Source organism: Cetorhinus maximus, chromosome 28 (assembly GCF_964194155.1).
Source record: "Cetorhinus maximus chromosome 28, sCetMax3.hap1.1, whole genome shotgun sequence".
Classification (NCBI taxonomy): Eukaryota; Metazoa; Chordata; class Chondrichthyes; order Lamniformes; family Cetorhinidae; genus Cetorhinus; species Cetorhinus maximus.
Window position 1 is genome coordinate 5162904 of NC_135906.1, and position 20919 is coordinate 5183822.

General features: G+C 48.3%; 3 protein-coding genes across 4 annotated transcripts in view; 2 read left to right on the forward strand and 1 right to left on the reverse strand.

Moving 5' to 3' along the window:
• Positions 1-1466, forward strand: part of LOC144668732 (uncharacterized) — a 434727-nt gene extending 433261 nt beyond the window's left edge. The window contains exon 3 of the mRNA XM_078531062.1: positions 1222-1466. Within this exon, the coding sequence (XP_078387188.1) occupies positions 1222-1466 (245 nt within the window). The remainder of the gene's footprint in view (positions 1-1221) is intronic.
• On the reverse strand, positions 1224-6408 carry LOC144668733 (zona pellucida sperm-binding protein 3-like). The gene is made up of 6 exons (XM_078531063.1): positions 6388-6408; positions 3917-4108; positions 2638-2753; positions 2446-2549; positions 2177-2354; positions 1224-2090 (listed from the first exon to the last, which is right to left on the reverse strand). The coding sequence occupies exons 1-6, from the start codon at positions 6406-6408 to the stop codon at positions 1949-1951; spliced, it is 753 nt and encodes a 250-aa protein (XP_078387189.1). The 3' UTR covers positions 1224-1948.
• Positions 6253-19375, forward strand: LOC144668779 (uncharacterized). 2 transcript variants are annotated; one of them, XM_078531110.1, is made up of 4 exons: positions 6253-7021; positions 13469-13802; positions 14575-14672; positions 18297-19375. In XM_078531110.1, the coding sequence occupies exons 1-4, from the start codon at positions 7007-7009 to the stop codon at positions 18375-18377; spliced, it is 528 nt and encodes a 175-aa protein (XP_078387236.1). In that variant the 5' UTR covers positions 6253-7006; the 3' UTR covers positions 18378-19375. The 2 variants fall into 2 exon arrangements, with proteins under 2 accessions (XP_078387236.1, XP_078387237.1); XM_078531111.1 differs by lacking the exon at positions 6253-7021 and having other exon boundaries at positions 13193-13802.
• Positions 19376-20919: the final 1544 nt, after the last annotated feature.

A 20919-nucleotide genomic window follows, 5' to 3' on the forward strand; every position in this document is an offset into this window, starting at 1 on the left:
TACCAAATCCTCCCAACAGTTTAAACACCTTAGATCAGACTCAACCTTCTATCTAGGAGTTAAACTGCTCCTCCCCCTAAACTTTATTCTGGCCAATCAGCAGCGAGACTAAGAACACAATGGCTCCTTTGCTGTTCGATGTCCAAACCTCAGAAATCCAGATGTGTGGGTGCCCAGAGTTTGGAAAACTGAAGCATCACATCTGAGAGGCGCCAACATCCCATTAGCCCCAATTAACCATTTACAAATGAGGTATTGGACTCAAATTTGTTCCTTCAGATAACAGCATGATTTTTCTAGTTTTTGTTCAAGGTGGATGACCTCACTCTCCATCACAGAACATGAACAATCATTTAGTCACTCATTCAATCCCTTTTGCTCCTGTCTGCATGAAAATTACCACCTGCAAGCTTGGATATCCCTACAAATTATAAATGAAGTTCAGGCACCAGATCAGATCCCTGGCAACCACCACATGTCAATTCCTGACAGTCAGATGATGTTCTCCGGATCCCCAAACACTTCATTTTCCCTCCATGTCTGTGAAAGTTGGAATCCCTTCTGGAAGTCCAAGTGGACAACATCCTCATTAGTGAGCTCCGATGAAAATTGAGAGTTTAGTCCCATCCACTTAAAGCCATGCTGTCTCTCAGATCACCTTCTGTTTGAGCTGCAGATTAACTATTCCCCACAATAGACAGGCCTTTGTTAACTGGTTGACCAGTCAATTGTACAATTTCACCAGGTGTTAGAGATGAAAGACAAATGATTGCAAACAGGATGTTTATTTGATCGGTGTAGACCAGACCATACATACCCACTGATTACAGCAAACCTCAAACACTCCAATACAGTGAGCCCCCTCTCCAGGGGGTGAACATCACCATGGAAGAGAATGAGGCAGCCAGGCTCAGGAGCAGGTCCACAAGGAGGACCCAGAACTGCTCACACCCCCTCCCCCACACTGGGTGGCTATAGATACCAAGCCTGGGGTCTGAAGCACAAAAAAATTTAGTTACTGCTTCTCTCTATCTTCAGTAAACCCATCATCATCAGGCCGAGTTCTGTGCTTGGATAGACTAGCCCCAGCCATTAGTTCCACAGAGACATTTAACTAACATGTTGAGGATGCAGAGAAATCAGGTCCCAGACACAAGGGAGAAGGAATCACTGCTTTATTGATCACTGGTTGACCAGAGTTTGCTTGTGTCTCCTGTACAGGAACAAGGCCGGCAATGAAGCAGAGATCAGAGAGACAGCTGTCACAGTCAGGGCCACGATCAGGACCACCTCAGACTGCACACCTACAAAGCAATGAGAAACCAATGGTTAGTGAAGGAAACACTGAGGGGAAAATGGAAACCAGCAGTTGGCCAACTCACCACCTGGAGACCTCTCCTGCATCCTTCGCTCAGCCTCATTCAGGGACTCTGTTGCCAGCTTGGTCACATCAGTATCCAGAATGAGCAGGGGTCCAAGTGAGGCCTCACCCTCCCACTTTAATCCAGCTTCACTCTCTGCAACATCAAACATTCCAGTTAGAGAGGGGAAAGGGGGACGTCCAACATCTAGAGGATCAATGTCCCACCAGCTTCAGGTACAAGATCTCTCCTTCCTCTGGGACCAAACCACAACTCCTTTGTGGCACCACAGTTACCCACATGGCAACAGGCACAAATGTCAATGCTTGATTCCTCCAATGGGGTCCAGCTAAACAAGAGAAAGAGCCCATCAACCAGGTTGTGCATCACATCTCCACACAACAAATCCCTGATGGAGAGAGGGGGAACTGACACATTCTGCACCTTCTGGAAAGTACAAGCTTTGTTCCTGGAATCCCTCTGATCCAATGGAGCAACTTTCAGGTGACAGGTGATGAAAATCTGAGGGACACATTCAACACAAGTCATGATTCAGTGACTCCCTCCCAACATGGAGACCCCAATGATCAGCTTCCTCTTACCAAGGAACGGTCATCTCCAAGGAAACGGAACACATCCAGGTCAAACCGGAGCTTGTCCAGCTCCCGCTCGTCTCTTGGCAACACAAAGGTTGAAAAGGAGTCCTCAGCTTTGCTGTCCAGGAGGCAACTGAAGAAAGATTAAAAAGGGACAGGAAGTGAATCAAGTGAAGCCATTGAGATGGGACCAGCTGGAGAAAGCAGAGAGCTCCTTACCCATTGTGGTCAATGAAGCTGTATCTCGGGGTGGAGTCCTTGTCTGGGCTCAATGTAGCTACACAGCGGTCAATGTAGAGCTTCAGGGGCATGTGGTTGGTCATTGAAACAGAGGCCTCAATGTGAATGAGCTCACCCAGGTAGTAGACAGTCGAAGTGCGCTCTGTAAGCCAGTCACCTGAAGTACAAGAGGACAAGGGTTCGAGACAGTGGCTGTAACTCCCAGTGAGTGACTACAGGAAATCACTCCCCATCCACCCATCACATACCATTCATTAGGCGCAGAGAGAATGACAGATGCCCTTCTCCAGACTTGGTGGAGCTGAATGGGATCCAGGTGGGCTTGATGGGGTCACTGCTCACATTGCCCTTCCTGGAAAGGCAGGGGAGTCATTTTAGGACATCTTCAGAGACCACCAGCAGCTATAGATCTTATTGACAAAGCGAATAAAGATTCTCACCTCAAATAACGACACTCAATGGGAACGACAGCTCCATTCGTTCTCACAATGACAGATCCATGATACTCTGGGGTGTGGTTCAGGTGGGTGGTGTAGATGAGGAAATCTCCAATCATCTGAAAGAATCAGGTTAAGGAATGAAGAGCTGTTCTGAAATGAGAATGTTCTACACAGGGGTTAACAATAAAGTCATCCCATCCCCTGAGAACAATTCTGAGGGGGATTGACAGGGTCAGTGTGAAGAGACTGCTACCCCATCACTGGAGAGTTTACTATTAGGGGCTGTCAGTTCAGGTCAGGCGCCAGTCATTTAGGATTAACGTAACAGGGAATTTCTTCATTCAGCAAGGAAAGAATCTTGGGAATTCTATCCCAGTTTGATTTATTTTCACAGGTACAGCTTGGTCTACCCACATTTGTGTTCAGCATCAAACCGACCCCGGGTCTGGATCATGGGCCTTAAATCACTGGCGGCAGTAGTGTGCTCAGTCCCACATGTAACACTGCCAGAACATCCTGTAGGTCATGCATTTTGTGACTTCACTGCCCCAGAGAGCTGTGAATGCTCAGTTATTGAGTATATTTTAGACAGATGGATTTACTTTGGGGCATCAAAGAATATGCTGTGGGGAGATTGGAGAACAGGCTCGAGGGGCCGTATGGCCTCATCTGGTTATTTGTTGCTTTGTAACCTCTGTGCTTATCAAAGGAGAGAGATCATGCGCACAAGATCAGGGTCCATTAATCGGGAAGTCTCTCAACAAAAGGACAGCTTCAGTTAACAGTAAAAGTAGCCACAAGTGGACAATAACATGGAGCATGGAAATAGAACAGTTTGAAGCCAGGGCCCCATTTATTCCAATGGCAGGGAAACTGGGAATTGTGGAGTTACTTTTCAGTCAAAGAGGACTTAATTCTTATTCAATTTTCTTCATTTAAGAGACAATCAAATTGGATTAAACTGGACTGAAACTGAAGTCTCCAGTTGAATTGATCTGAATGAGGGGAATAGAGATGAAAATCCTCAAAACAACAAAAGGAAAAGCTTGGAGGATCCAAAGAGAAAGTTCAAGACCAATGGGGCTGATATCATACGTTGGAGAGACTCAGGAACCAGTTAAAGTAAAGTACATAACATTCTAGAAAGCTAATTTGTAGTTTTATAAAGCAGGAGACAGCTATCTCCTCAATATCATTGACATCTCACCCAGTGTTGGAATGAAGAGTGGGGAATAACCTACAGCCCAAGCTTAGAGCAAGAGCTGAGGATTCCAATTACCTGCAACCTGCTGCCACACTCATGGAGTCCATAGTCAAAGAGGACAGTGTGGTTCTGAGAGTAGATCCTGGTTGGCCAACAACCTGCTGTCCCCGGGGTCAGGTCAGCAGCTTTGATCAGGTGCCAGGTTCCAAATAAATCCAGCTGGACCCTGAGCAGCAGCTTGTCCTCTCCACACTGCACCATCACAGTCTGCAGTGGAGACACACTTCCACCCTCAGACACACGGAAATGGAAACCAAAGGGAGGCCCAGGAGGAGAGACTGTCTGAGGCACAGGGGTGGCTTTGACTCTGGCCTAGAAACTGTTGCCAAGTATCAGAGCCACAAAGAGCTCCAACTAGCACCAGCACTGGGAACAAAGCCCTCACTACAAAATCCCCCATGATACCAAACAACTCAACCATCCCTTCAGCCACCGAGCAGCACCTTTTATACACACCAGCTGCACTCACCTGACACCAATGAGACCAGAAGCAGCAACGTTGAACCAATTAACCAGCCCCAATCTCCACAATCTCCACCAATGACAGAACTCATGGGTTTATTACCAGGAGGGCCGGTTTTATTTGGACCAATGGGAATCACTCTGAGTTGCTCTGGTGTCACCTGACTGAATTCAGCTCCACAAGTTCTCATGTTGAAGGCACCATTAATCCAATCATCTCACGTGGTTTTGTTCATTGATCCATGAGGATGACTGGTGGGCACTGCCCACACTGATCCAGGGAGCTTGGCGTGCAGACTGATAAATGGAGTGATGGGAAATGGAGACTCTCACACTGCTACAACAACAACAACAACTTTTAATAAATCCCAGGAAGTTTCGAAATGTAATAGGTTTTGAGCAAGTGGTCGGGGAGAGGTGTGGAAGAACAGAAGGGAAGGTGTGTGATAGGGAGGAGGGCAAGAGAGATTAAAGGATAAAAGGTTTCATGGAATAAAAGCCAAAGGCTGTGGTAGTGGGTAAAGGAAAGAAACAGAAGGTGTCCAGATGAGGTGTGAATGGCTGCATAGCTACCGTCTGAATGTAACATGAAGGAATAAAGAAAGAAACGAGACCCAAACAAACCAGCAAAAAAAAACAAAATGAAGACAGAGGGTCTGATCTAAAAGTGTTAGCCTCAGTGCTGAGTCCAGAAGGCTGTCGAGTGTCCAGTCGAAAGATGACGTGCTGTTCCTCGAGCTTGTGTTGAGCTTCATTGGAAAACTGTAGCAGGCCAAGGACAGAAAGGTCAGAGTGGGAGCAAGGTGGAGAATTGAAATGACCAGCAACAGGAAGCTCAGGGTGATACTTGTGGACTGAACGGAGGTGTCCGCAAAGCGGTCACCCAGTCTGCATTTGAACTCCCCAATGTAGAGGAGACCACATCGGGAGCAGTGAATACCGTATACTAAATTGAAAGTAAAGGAAATCGGTGTCCGCAGCATTTTCCACTTGAAAATCTGAACTTTTTCCTCATTTTGTTTTTAATGTCTGTGCTTATCCACAAAACCTCAGGAGATAAGGGTGATCGAGAAACATTTCATGTCAATTGATGAGTCCTGACTAATAGAAAAACAAAGTTAAACCATCGTTCTGCTGCAATGCTTCCCCTGTCTGAGGAGGGACTGATAAAGATTAGGAACATTGGAACAAGAGGAGGTGGTTTTCCCTCCCACCATTCAGTTAGATCACAGCTGATTGGTCCCTCACCACCATTTACCCACCTTAGCTCCAGATCCCTTGAAATCATTCCTCACCAAAAATCTCTCAATCTCAGTCTTGTTATCTGCAGTTGTTCCAGCATCCACAGCCTTTTGGGGGTAAATTCCCGGTTTCTTTGTGTGAAAAGTTATTTCTTGATTTCCCTCCTAAATGACTGAGCTCAATATGTTCCCTCATTCTTCATTCCCCCAACAGAGGAAATAGTTTCTCCGTATCGACCTCTTCAATCCTTTTAACATTCTAAACACCTCAATCTGATCATTGCTCAATCTTCTAAACTCAATGGAATACAAGCCAGGCTTATACAAGCTCTCCTCATAATTTAACCCTCGAAGCACCGTTTTCATTCTGGTGAATCTACCCGGCACATCCTGAGCTGGGTGCCCAGAACTGAATATAATATCCAGATAGGGTTTGACCAAGGTTCAATACAACTGAAGCAGAAATTCATTCCTTTTACAATCCAGCTTCCTTGAGGTAAGGGTCAACATTCCACTCATCGTTTTTTTATTGCTACCTTTACCTGACCACCAGCTTTTAATAATTTGTGTCCTTGGAATCTCAAACCACTTTGTTCCTCTCCAGTTCCTGGTTTCTAACCATTTAGAACATTTTGGAATTTATTTTTTCAATTCCAAAATGGATGACCTCACACTAACATCACAATTACACAAGTTGTAAACACACATATCTATTGCAAAGAATGTTTGGGTCTGTTTTTGCACCCTCGGTGGGAATGTTAACAGAGTGAACGCGGTCCTTACCATTGGCACTGAAGACTGCATTCTGAAATCCAGCTCTCATTGACACCATCAGGAGCCAGGGTGTGCCCATGCATGTCCAGCAGTGGAAGGCTGTTTCCTTCTCCAGACCTTCAGATGAGGCTGTAATACACCAAGGGTTGTGGATTGAGATGCTCCTTGCAGCATTTCTTGTTCATCAGTGATCAGACTCAAAGATCAGATGGAGTTTATCAGGTGCACTTCAGCCATGAGTGCTGTGTTGAAGGCAGTCATCCACACGCGACTGTTACACACTGACTAAAGACGATTCCCCACATGTCAAGATGCCGTGTATGTTCCAGGGAAGGATGTTTGTGTGGTTTCTCCACTACACTTGAAGCATTTGTCTTCTCAGTGGTAGAGGCTGTGGGTTCACAGGGAAGCCGAGGGGTTTGGCAGCACTGCATGTTGCAGATGTCACACACTCCTGACACTGGACACCGGTGCTGGATGGATCATGTGGAAGGTAGCTGGAGGAGTGGTGAAACAGTCTGTGCAACATCACCCTGCTCAATGTGTAGTCACTGCAGTTCTGTACACATAAACAATCATGTTTTACTGATGAACATTCCCAGAGAGGAGTCACATCTGCTCAAAGTGCATGTTGAGAAATTGGGTAAGTGCTTACCATGATTGTGTATTTTTGTGAATGGTGGACTTTATGAGATGTTAATATTTTAAACTGCCTGTACAAAGCAAATCTGTCTGTATCATAAGAGACACTTCCAACTGAAACAATCCCATCAAATTAACAGGGAATCAAGTACATGTTTAAGTTTTAAACCTGGACACATTCCCTCTGTAGGACCTCGGTGGTTTATTTTTAATGGTGAAACACAGCAGATTATTTGATTATCGAGTGTGGATTGGAGCAGCATTTTCAATAAGATGCCGAATTCTTCATTTTGCCCCCTTCCTGGTTGTGTCAGCTGGTGGACTTTCTACTGCCAGACACTGCCCTCTGCCTCCAGCTTATGGGCTCCCTGATCTCACTCAGAAACTGGCAGATGTTGTGATTTCAATCACTACAAAACAGAATTGGCAGTGGAGCTGTATCCGTTTTCCTGAAAACAATGCAGCTGTTTCTGCAGGTTGCACTGCACATGGACAACTGGCTAATAGGAACCATTTTAGAAAATAAACTAGATTAAACTAAACCAAGTAATTTGTATGGTATTTGTACAGTTAATTAATAAACATTTCAAATTTCAAAATGCATTTCAGAAAGAGCTGTAACAGCTCAGATTAATATTAAAATAGTGCCTGTTGCGATGTGCAAAGCTTGTTTAGTTTGCTGACATTTTATAATTAAAGACTTTACAGTGCAGACCATCCATTCCGCCATACTATTGGGCCTGGGGTAGTGTGGGTGATGAGGTAATATGGTCAACTCCCCACTTTTCACACATCACCTTGAACGGTTTTCCAGAATATTGGGCTCCGTTGTTCGAAACAACTTCTTACGGTGCTTCAAATAGGCTGAAGATTGAACTCAATGGGCAGAAAATTTCGGCCCCGTCACGGCCATAAAAGTGCCCATCCAGGTTCATTTTAAAGGATGTGAGGTAACCCGCCTCCACCATCCTCCCAGGCAGCAAATTCCAGACCGTCACAACCCTCTGGGTAAAAAAGTTTTCCCTCACATCCCCCCTAAACCTCCTCTCCCTCACGACTGACCTTTCAGCTATGGGGAACAGCTGCTCCCTATCCATCCTGTCCATGCCCCTCATAATCTTGTACACCTCGATCAGGTCGCCCCTCAGTCTTCTCTGCTCCAACGAAAACCACCCAAGTCTATCCAACCTCTCTTCAAAACTTCAATGTTTCATCCCAGGCAATATCCTGGTGAATCTCCTCTGTACCCCATCCAGTGCAATCACATCCTTCCTATAATGTGGCGATCAGAACTGCACACAGTACTCCAGCTGTGGCCTCACCAAGGTTCTATACAATTCCAACATGAAATCCCTACTTTTGTAATCTATGTCTCGATTGATAAAGGCAAGTGTCCCATATGCCTTTTTCACCACCCCACTAACATGCCCCTCCGCCTTCAGAGATCTATGGACACACACACCAAGGTCCCTTTGTTCCTCACAACTTCCTAGTGTCATGCTATTCATTGAATATTTCCTTGTCAAATTACTCCTTCCAAAGTGTATCACCTCACACTTTTCAGGGTTAAATTCCATCTGCCACTTATCTGCCTATTTGACCATCCTGTCTCTATCTTCCTGTAGCCCAAGACACTCGACCTCACTGTTAACCACCCGGCCGATCTTGCCACCATTCGCCACTTCTGTCTGCTTTCTGTCCCATAGCCAGTGTCATATCCACAATGTCACTGCCCCTTTAATCTATGGGTTTCACTTTCCTAACATGTGACAATTGAAAGTCCATATACATAACATGAACCAGGCTGAGCTCATCAACCCTCTCCATTACTTCCTCAAAGAACTCCAAGTTGGTCAGACACGATTTCCCATGAACATAGCTGTGCTGCTGCTCATTTATTAACTCATGGGGAAGAATTTTCTGGGTGACGAGCGGGGGGGTCGGACCCCACACATCAGCTTTTAAAATGGCGCTCGGTGACGCCGGGTGAGAGTCCTGATGTCACCGCGCGCCATCGCGATATTTAGCTGGGCGGGCGCGCGATGTAATGTGACACTCACCTGCCATTAATTAAAGGGCTTGTTAAGGCCCTTAACTCAGCAATCGACGCTGATTTTGAGGTGCCCGTGTGATCATCGGCTCTGTGCACGGGCACAACGGGCAGGCGGGTAAGTGACTTTTTAATGAAACTCATCCACGGGCGGGATATGTGGGCTCAGTGGGGTTGTCAGTGTTTTATGTGAAGCATTTATTGCAGCAAGTTTTTTAAACATGCCTGTGTGATCTGTAGCAGCTCAGAACGAATTCCAGCAGCTTTCTCTGTACTTTGACGCTTCAGCCCAGCACTCTTCAGTCAGGAACCTTTATCGGGCCTGCAGCTTTCCAGAGGCCTCCATTCAGCCTGGGTATGGGTTCTGACATCTCCACTGGAGGCAGCTCCTCTGAGGAGGAAGGGAGGGATAGAATAAGGAGGAGGCCAGGAGTGGGCAATCAGCCTCCAGGGGAGCCACCTTTGGGAGGCCAGGCACAGGCACAAGGGGCGCAGGTCCAAGAGGGAGTCCAAGGTGGAAGGGGCCGCAGAAGACGCCACTATCCCACTGCCAGGATATACAGGCGGCGAAGCAGCTACCTCAATATGACTGAGGTGCAGTGCTGAAGGAGGCTCCGACTGTCAAAGGAAACAGTCAACAGCATCTGTCCGATGCTTGGCCCTGAGATCTCCCCTAACTGTGTGGGTGGACACCCCATGCCAGCGGTTCTGAAGGTCACAGTTGCCCTCTACTTCTATGCCTCTGGCTCCTTCCAGGGCTCAGTGGGTGATCTTTGTGGTGTCTTCCAATCAGCTGTCCACACTTATGTCAAGCAGGTTACACTCTGTCACGCTCTGTTCATATGGGCATTGACCTTCATCCACTTCCGCTGTGACCAGGCAAGTCAGACACAGATAACCAAAGGCTTCGCGGCCATTGCTGGCTTCGCCCGCGTCCAGGGTGCTATAGACTGTACACATGTGGCCATCAAGGCGCCGCAGGTGAACCCGGTGCCTTTGTCAACAGGAAGGGCTTCCACTCCATGAACGTGCAGATAGTGTGTGATCACAGGATGCTGATTCTGAAAGTCTGTGCAAGGTACCCAGGCAGCTCCCACGACGCCTACACCCTCAGACACTCCCAGGTGCCGGGGCTCTTCAGTGCTCTGACTCGGCTGGATGGATGGCTGCTGGGTGACAAGGGCTATCCCCTCAGAAGGTGACTCATGACGCCTCTCCACTAGCCAAGAACAGAAGCTGAGCAGCGCTACAATAGGAGCCACGCCTCCTCAAGGGCTGTGGCGGAGAGAGCCATCGGTCTTCTCAAGTTGTGCTTCCGATGCCTGGACCGCTCAGGGGCCACACTCCAGTACCCCCCAGATCGTGTCTTGGTGATAGTGGTTGCATGCTGCACTCTCCCCAATCTTGCACTGGAAAGGGGGGATGCAGTGGATGATGAAGACCTTGACGCAGTGGATGAGGCTGCACACGATGAATCCAGCAGTGCCTCAGAGGATGAGGAAGCAGAGGGCAATGATGAGGGGCAGCACGCCAACCCGCTACTACACCAAGGAGGCAGGGACACCCGGGAGACTTTAATCCAACGAACCTTCAGCTAGCTCCACACACATGGATCTGCAGGACCAGAATTGCCTGGCGCATCCATAAGTGGCACTTAGGTACTACATCTTCCACCTCATCAGCTGCAACGAAGGCCTTCCTACATAAACATCAATGTCCACTCAAATACTCATGATATGTCTGTGAAACATACAAATGCAGCACAAAGGAGCCTCCCTCAGCCATGGTAACACATGTGGACTTTATTTCCATCCATCAGATGGTGCCGCAAAAATCAAAACAAAATGTTGCTCCAACATTGAAAAATAGAAATTCCCTAATCTCGGGCCAACACAAAAGCACCAGTGACAAACCCGACGTGGGCCTAACGTGCCTTATGCTTACGTTTGTGGGTGCTACGTCTTGGTCCCACCCCATCGCTCGGAGTGGCTTGTGAGACAGCCTGCTGACTCTGCTGTCCTGTTGGCCTCGATGACCTTGGCGGACGTCCTCTGGCCCGTGGAGCCTGTGCTGGCAGAGTGTGGGAGGGAGTGGCCAGTTCCACAGCTGGCACCTCCCCAGTTGTCGCAGCCTCAACAGATGCAACGGTCACTGGCAGAGGGGCAGAGCTGCTGCCCTCATCCGGAGCGCCCTGAGAGGAGCACGCACAGACAACAGGCAGCTGCTGTGCTGATGTGAGGTCACTTTGGACCCCCCTGCTCACCGCAGGTGGATGGGCACCGTGCTGGGACAGTTGGTGCCCAGAACATCTTCCACATTGCCAATGACCTTGCAGGTCCGAGCGTAACCCCATCAGAAGCTGATCAATTTGTTTGAAGCCCCTCTCCATGAGAGTGGCCAATCTCTCCATGGAAGAAGCCTGACGCTCTGACATGAGGTTCATGCCATCACTGACACTCTGCCTGGTTTCCTCCACCACAGAGAACAAGTGAAGCACAATCTCATGCAACACTCCCAGATGTTCCCATGCACCCGGCCTCTTGTCCTGCAGCTGCTGCATGGCGGACATCTCCAGAGGCACATCATCACTGCCGGACTCAGCATGTGCCTAGTCCCCTGCAGTCCTCCGGCTGCTGACACCATCGGCTCTCTCTGTCTGTGCCATCTCCTCCAGCGATTGTGTAGTGCCCTCTCCACAGTGCTACAGGACACTAGCCGATGTTACATTCCCCACTGATGTGGTAGTCGCTGCGCTGGTGCCTGCCTCACTGAAATGGTGTGACGCTCGTGACAATTGATACACCTCAGGTGTGGAAGGGGGCATGTGGACATCCTCATTGCGGCCATGCTCTGATGATGCTGAAATTAACAAGGACAGTGGGTCAGTTAGCGTTCAGTCAGAAACACAATTCATCCCTTTCCCCGGAGGCCCAAACATTACAGGTGCATACAGACAGGCTGGTCAGATGGCCTAAGGAATGCCACATAGAATGTTATGTGGATAAGTGTTGAGGTTATGCACTTGGGCAGGACAAACAAGGTACGGGAATACAGGAGAAATGGTAGGACCGTGGAAAGTAAGGATGATTACAGGGACCTTGCTGGGCAGACCCGTTAAGGTAGCAGAACAGGAACATGGTGCAGGGAGAACCCATCTTCTCATCAACCACCAAGCCTGATGTAAGCATGGTCACTATCTGCTTGACCACCCAGCTCACGCCAAATGCCCAATGCAGTAACGACACTAAGACATGGAGGGGGGTGGCCCTCAAAGGCTAAGGCTACCTGCTGGGTTAAATGGCCAAGGTCAACATGGTCCTCACCCTTCCAAAGCTCAACAAATCATTGAAGCGCTTGTGACACTGGATCCATGTTCACTGCACAACATCCCTGGAAGTGACCACCTCCGCCACCTCCTGCCAGGCCCACTTCATCACGTGGGGGGGCCCTCCTCCACCCATCCTGGGGAAACACGACCTCTCGCCGGGCTGCCACCTCCTCAACAAGGGCAGAAAGGCAGTCATCAGAGAAGCGAGGGGCACATTGGCCCCCTGCTGGCCCACCCTGCAGCCTGCCCTGCTCCTGCCCCACACCCTGCAGCCTGCCCTGCTCCTGGCCCACACCCTGCAGCCTGCCCTGCTCCTGGCCCACACCCTGCAGCCTGCCCTGCTCCTGGCCCACACCCTGCAGCCTGCCCTCCTCCTCTGGCCTTCCCTCTACCACAGCCTGCTGTGCAGACCCCCTGCAGTACAACCTGGAGCTGGCCATGGTGATCAGCTTAAAGGAGGCTGCCTGGCCTTATTTTATACAGACTGCCGGTTCCCCATTGGAACCAGCGGTCTGGACACGCCCGCAGCAATTTTAAAAGTCCCGCTCTCCACGAGAGTGTGAAATGCGCTGGGTGGGCCTTAATTGGCCCCCCTGCGAAAAATGGCAGCGCTGCCCACAATTGCTTCAGCTCCACCCACCCACCGAACGGAAAATTCAGCCCATGTTTTCCAAGCCACATTTTAAGTTGTTGCAGATTTTAGAAGTTAGAAGTTTCCCCCAATGTTTCACTGATGTGAGACTGGCTGGTTTGTAGTTACAGGGTTTATCCCCCTCTCCTTTTTTAAACCGGGTGGAACATTAACAACCCTCCAATTCTCTGGCATCACCCCCCATATCCAAGGATGGTTGAAAGGTTATGGTCAGTGAGCCCAATATTTCCACCATTCCTTCCCTCAGTGACCCTCTCACATCCCATCCAGACCAGGTAAATGTTTTACTTTATTGTGGTATAAAAAGTGTTGGATTGGAAGGGGTTAACTGAACTTGTTTGTTCAGTGACTGTAATTAATGTCACTCTCCATGGATCCTAATTGTGTCACTGGTGGGTTTCCCTCTTCTGTTAATAAGGGAATCCGTTCAATGTGTTATCCCATAATGTCAGCGGGAACATCACCACCGGCACTGACAGGGATCAGCGGCTCCAGAGAGAGGGAGAGGATGGATCGGATTCAGAGAACAATGGATTGGAATGTTACAACAATGGATTGGAATCTGAGAACAATGGAATGGAATGTTACAACAATGGATCGGAATCTGAGAACAATGGATCGGAGTTTAACCGATGGGCTTGGCTGGCTTTCTAATAATTCTGATTATATGACATTATCATGGCGAGTTTATGGACTACTTCTGGTTATTCAAGCAGGTTACTACCCCATCCTCGCTATTGTTGGTGTCCCTGGTAAGTCTGTTTCCAGCAATTATTCGATAAACCGTGTTTAGCTGCCTTAAAGGGATGTTGGGGAGAGGAATTGGGGTGGGATGGAAAGCACAAGGTCCATGGTCCCACTATCTGCAGCTTGGATATGATTCCAGACAGCAGGATGAGGGGCAGAAACATAACATTACCCTAAATGCTCACGCTGACACTGGATGCTACAGGCTCTGTCACAGCTGGTCCCAAGATAAGGAGAACCATCGCCTCACTCAGGCTGAGAGGAGGAATGTTCGCCTGCCCCATCGGTTTTCTCTCTCTCCCTTTGATTATGGAATCACCACTTCAATCACTCCATTATTGTTGGCTGCCTGGCCATCAAGCTCTGGAATTCCCTCCCTACACATCTCCACCTCTCAATCTCACCTTGCTCCCTGAAAGTCACTCCATAAAACTTACCACTTTGACCATCTTTTAGTCATTTGACCTAATATCTCCTTATGTGCCTCAGTGTCATATTTTGTTTTATATTGCCCCTGTGAAGTGTCTTGAGGGGGAAAGGAGGAAGTGGAGGATCATGATCAACATTTAGTTTATTAATTTTAGTGTCATTGCTTTTGCCAATTAATCTCTCCTGCCTTCACCACATCATAAAATTGCTTGTTTGATCTTTCAGGTAGAATCATTGCAATAGATCCCTGGACATAGTGCTTTTGAAAATCTCAATTTCCTGAATCAATCTGATAGCTTTGTTCCAACCCTGAAGAATAATTTTCCTATTTATTCCCCTTCCTCACAGCTAACTCAGTGACGATTGTGAAGCTGTCTAAGGGAAAATGTGGTCTCTCTAAATGTGTGACATGCTACCCGGTGGCCATGGCAGCAGCAGATCTACTGGTAATTATCATGGACCTGATATTGAGACACATTCCAATTGTTTATTGGGAACAGTTTCTTTTCCTGAAGTTCATGCTGATATGTAATATCCATGGCATCCTGCTTCATGCAGCCACTGACTGTTCTGTCAGGTTCACCGTCACTTTCACCTTTGATCGCTTCGTGGCCATTTGTGGACAGAAGCTGTAAAGTAAATATTGCACCAGTAAAATGGCAGCTATGGTTCTGGGAACAGTGACTGTTCTGAGCTGTTTAAAGAATATTATCTGGTATTTTATATGCACAGGTCGGTATTTGCTCTTCAACTCCCCCTTCTTTTGTTACGTAACAGAATCTGTTCGGTTTTCTACAGTCTGGGTATCAATTGAGTTCCTGCATCAGATTATAACCCCGTTTATCCCATTTGTTGTGATTTTGCTGCTCAATGTTTTCACTGTCAGACACATTTTAGTGAGCAGCAGAGCCCGCAAGAGACTCCGGGCTAACAGCAGTGGAGAGAGTCCCAGAGACCCAGAGATGGAGAGTCGAAGGAAATCCATCATATTACTGTTTGTTATCTCGGCAAATTTTATCCTGTTATGGACGACGTTAATGGTTTATTCTGTGTGGTACCGGATGTGGTTGTTACGGTATAGGTCTGTACATATTCATGTAGTTGTAGAGGAGTTAGGCTTCATGCTGCAGCTCCTGAGTTGCTGCACAAACACTTGTATTTATACCGTGACCCAGACTAAGTTCAGAGAGCAGTTGAAGAATGTGTTGAAATATCGTTAAATCTAATTGTTCAATTAATTCAATGATGAAAAGAACTGAATCACCGGGATTAAAATTGTACAGTTGAAGGGTCATTGAGCTGAAACGTTTCACAGTATCACAATATCTTTAGAGTGCAGAAGGTGGACATTCGGTCCATCGAGCCTGTACTGGCTATCTGAAAGAGCTTTCCACCTAGTCCCACTCCCCTGCCTTATCCCCGTCACCTTGCACATTCTCTCTTACATTGGGCAGAATTTAATGGGGCCATCGAGAGTGGGAATATGGTGGGTGGAGTGACTTAATCTGGCAGGAACCGAAATCTCATCTTCCCGATGGCGGAAGGTGGTGACATCGTGGATTTGTCACTGGACTCGCATCCTCGAGACCCAGGGTAATGCTCTGGGAACCCAGGTTCAAATCCCACCATGGCAGATGGTGAAATTTGAATTCAATAAAAATCTGGAAGTAAAAGTCTGATGATGACACCAAAACCATTGTCGATTATTGTAAAAACCCATCTGGTTCACTAATGTCCTTCAGGGAAGAAAATCTGCTGTCCTTACCTGGTCGCCCTACATGTGACTCCAGACCCACAGCAATGTGGCTGACTCTTAATGCTCTCTGAACAAGGGCAATTAGGGATGGGCAATAAATGCTGGCCCAGCCAGCGATGCCCACATCCCATGAATGAATGAAAAAAGAGAGTTTAATGGGTTGAGTTGGCGACGTTTCAGTGGTGGGTCGGCATTCACAGTGTCCGATGACGGGAACTTCTTTTCCCTACATGAGCATCCCACTAATACTCATTAAATTACAACTTTTCCACGTTAAGTCCGACCATTAAGATTAAGTCAGCGGTGAACGGGAAACTTGTGCCACCTGATTTAGGGCTGGTTAAAGGTGGCATGCACCAGGTGAGCTGGTCCATTTGGACAAGCGGTGAGTGGTTCTCTTTGCTGAACTCTGAGGCAAAGAGGAGGGGGAGAGGAGAATGTTCACGGACATGTACTGTCAGTAGCAGCAAGAGGGGAGAGGGGGGCATTGCAGGTGGGGTCGGGATATCAATGGGAGCAGCAGAAAGACATTGGGGGGTTGCACGGTGTGGGTAGGGGTGAAGAATTGGGAGGGGAGCAAATGTCTGGCATACTGGGTTGAGTCCATCCTGTCAGATGTCATTGTGTCCTGGGTGGCAATTACCCCACAGGGGAGATCCACACTCAGAGAGGGCAGTTGAAGCTTGATGGAGGGCAGGTGCAGCTTGAGGGAGGGCAGGTTAATGGTGTCTGAGGGTGAGTCGAGGGCTGCGCATTGCACAATGTGGCATTGCAGGAAGGAGAGGAATTGCCAGATGAAGACATGAGGAGCTGCTCTCTGACTCAGGTGAGGATGATGGTGAGGATTCTGAGGAAGAGGCCAGGAATGTTGCAGCACCTTTCCAAGATGTGAGGGCCATGGAGGGATGTGCCAGGAATGTCAGAGACTCGTCTTGTGCAGAAATGAGGCACCAAACTGAGCCACACCCCATCACCTGTAAACCATTGCCACCTCAGAATGGTCACCCATCTCTGCCAGCCTCAACCCTCCCTCCACCCGGAGCAACTCCTGCCGTTCCCGGACGGCCTGGAGGAGAACCTGCAGGGAGGCATCACTAAACCATGGAGCCACTCTTTGTCTCACCTCAGACATATGACTGAGCAGGGGTGGGAGTGAGAGGGTCCCAGGAGGTGATTGGACTGTGGGGGAGGGGAAGCAGGGGGACCCAGGAGGTGATTGGACTGTGGGGGAGGGGAGTGAGTGGAACCCAGGAGGTGATTGGTCTGTCGGGGAGGGGAGTGAGGGGGTCCCAGGAGCTGACTGGGCTGTGGGGGAGGGGAGTGAGGGTGTCCCCTGAGGTAATTGGATTGTGGGGGAGGGGATTGAGGGGGTTCCCAAGGGGATTAAATGAAACTACGAGGGTTTGAATGGTGGGGGGGGGGGAGAGTGTGACAGCCCCAAACGGGGGGTGAATTCTTCGCTTGAAAAAATAAATTTCCTTTTCTGAAATTTGTGCCCCCAGTTGAGCTGCTCCCGGCTGTGGAGCGGGCATGTTTGTCCCGGGGTCTTTTATAACCTGCCCCATCCTGCAAATTAATCACCTGACAGTGTTCGGAAATCCGATTTCACCCCCATTTTAAATGGGGAAACTGACCTCAGCCGGGGAGCGGGGGGGCGGTATTTTTCAACTCGACGTTCCTGACCCACAAAAAAACCTGAGGAAAATGACATGGGCTCGGGAATGCAGAGGAAAATCGGATTTCCTCAGAAAATAAGCAGTGTGGCCATTCACACACTGAAACATGTCTCCGAACCCAGAGAGAAATTCAGCCCAGATAGAGAAATAGAGAGAGAGAGAGGGAGATGGAGGTAAAGAGGGACAGAGACAGAAAGAGAGAGAGAGAGACATGGAGGGAAATGAGAGATAGAGACAGATTGAGAGGGAGAGAGACACCAATGGAGGCAAAGAGTGATAGAGAGAGAGGTTGTCAGGGACAGAGAGAGATTTAGTGCTCTGTAGACAGATTCAAAGTAAAAGACAGAGAGAGACAAAGATTTTGAGAAAGGAAGTGTGACAGTGGGTGTGAGACAGAGAGAGACAAAGAGAGAGAAAAGCAGAAAGAGACAGAAACAGATCGAGGGATCAAAAGGGAGACAGAGAGATGTGTGTCAGTAAATTGTTGAATTAATGATGTTGCCTTCTTCCTTCCCTTCCCAAATTCCGACTGACTGTCTGTTCTCTATAAATATCCGGAGTCTCCGGATGTGCCTTTCACTCCCCTGACTGTTACTGAACCGGTTTAAGAGGTGATGCACTCTTCCCCCCTTTTCCAGGACAGTGATCGTGTCCCAGGCAGTCGGATGGGAACGGAAGGTGAGGTGAAGAAAGAAAATGGAAGTAAAGCTGATGATTAAATAAAAACAAAATCCCGCAGCTGCTGGAAAACTTGTATAAAAACAGAAAATGCTAGAAAACAAAACTCTCGATGGTTTCTTGTGGTGTGGACGTACATTGTATTCGTCTCCTTGGCGCTGCTTTTTCTTCTTCTTTCTCTGTGTGGGCCGTCTCGATGCCTCGGAGGCTGAGGAAGAGTGTTCCTGTGGTGAGAAGGTGGTTTACTGGTTCGCCCACATCTGCTTTTCATTGTCTATGGTGAGAGGATGCTCCCAGGGTCCAGCATCTCTTGTGGGTGTGACGTGCTGGCTGGAAGCTGCAGTGTGTGTGCCGTGGGTTTTGTGTGGAAGAATAAAATACATCTACAGGTCAACTAAGGGTTAAACAGTTAGCACCATAGTGGAACACTACAGCACAGTTCCCTCTCTCGTTAGCACCATAGTGGAACACTACAGCACAGTTCCCTCTCTCGTGAGCACCATAGTGCAACACTATAGCACAGTTCCCTCTCTCGTTAGCACCACAGTGGAATACTACAGCACAGTTCCCTCTTTTGTTCTAGCAGGTACGCCTGCAGCTGCCAGCTAATTGAGCAGGAGGGGAGAAAGGGGAGTGCCATGGGCAGGCTTCCTGGAGTCCTTGAGACGGGGCTGGGATGTCTGCCCCCAACACAAGGAGACAGGATCAAGCAATGGTCATCTGTTCTCTAGAGTGTGCACCCACTAGCACTCAAGATAAGGTCAAGCATGGTTATCTATTCTCTGTCTCACTTTTTATTACTAATTGAGCTTCCCCCAATATCCTGTATAGTCATAAATTAGAATAGACTAATTGTGTGACAATGATTCTCAATGTAATTGATCATTGAAAGTTAGACAGTCTTATCACCTTCAAGCTCTTTGATATGTACAACTTCTACTATAAATATGTGTGTGCTCTGATGCTTCCTCAGAGTGTCAGCTAGCTACCTTGTATGCTACTGGGCTCTCCGTGATATCACGATTAATAAAGGCTTCCGAAACAAACCTCCTGGGTCTGAGTGTTCACTCCGATTTCCGCGACAGTTTGTGTTGACCTGTTGAACCATCATCGGATTTGGAGGTAGAGACTTCTCAGACTGCTGGTCACTCTCTTGTACCACATCTACTGGAGGTGCCATGGTAATCTCGTGGGCGGTAGGTTGGTCTGACCACTTTTCTGGGACCCACGATGATAGTGGACAAATCGGCTCCAACAAAGAGGGAAGAGAGATGGAAGGTGAAGTCCGAGTCTGAATACTCTTCAGTGTTTGAACGCTCAGGACCGTGCGGTTCTGGCTGGCCAATGACAGCTGTGGTCTTGACACCCTCTGCCCTCTGGACGAGATCCAGGACCTCGCAGATATCCCTGCTCAGGAGAGAGAAAGGCTGGTTACAGGTGACAGACATCAGCTCAAAGATCTGTTTGCTGCCATACCTCAGTGGTTCCAGGATCATACTGATAACCGGGAGTCGGACTCCTCCTGCCCCGGAGAGTGGAGTGTCCGTCGTTCGAAACCAGAGGTCTTTGAGCCGCGGTTCCTTGTCTGACAGGACAGGCACTGAATCAAATTCAAAATTTGTCAGTTGTCCATTTACCAGAAGGTCAGCTTCCAAAATGAAGAACCACAACCTTTGACCTCACCCAAGAAGCATGGCTGTGGGTCTTCTGGGATTTCGGACACGGCCTCATGGATGACCTTTGGCCTCTCTGTGGGGGGCTGGGATTTTGAGCTGCAGAATTTACCAAAGTGTCCGTGTCTGTTCCAGGGGGAGCTTTGGACCCGACTGGCAGGACACTGATCTCTCCTGTGAGGGGTTCACACCGCAGCGCTGGCAAGGACACTCTGCTGGGCAGCTCAGGAATTGCTTTCCTTTTTTTTTGGAAAAATATATTTCATTCATAAAATATCTGGAAGAACATTACAAAACATTTCTAAATCGCCCTCACAAAAAGTACAATTAAATTCAACTTTTACACATGGATCACAAGCTGCTGCAATACGATCAATGAATATTACAACCATTTCAATCTGGTCATTACAGACAATTAGACAATGGGATTGCAGTTATCAACATACATCATGTTGCTCTCTGAGATGCATCAATACAATTATAATACAATGAGTATTCAATGCAGACAATAATTGTGAGCTGGACAGCCCAAGGGGTCTATACATTTCCCAGCCCCAAAGAGCGTCTTTCACCGAGTTGATGATCCTCCAGCTGCAGTTGATGTTTGTCTCGGTGTGTGTCCCTGGGAACAGCCCGTAGAGCACAGAGTCCTGTGTCACAGAACTGCTCAGCATGAACCTTGACAGAAACCACTGCATCTCTCTCCAGACCTTCTTTGCAAAGGCACAATCTACAAGGAGGTGAACAACGGTCTCGTCCCCACCACAGCCACCTCGATGGGAATGTACTGCAACAGCGAGAGTGCCTCACGCCTGACGACCAGGTTCCTACCCGCAATGGAGAGGGATCGTCGCTCCCACATGGCCAGTTTTCTTTTCACCAGAGACACTCGCTCCTTCCAGTTTCTAAC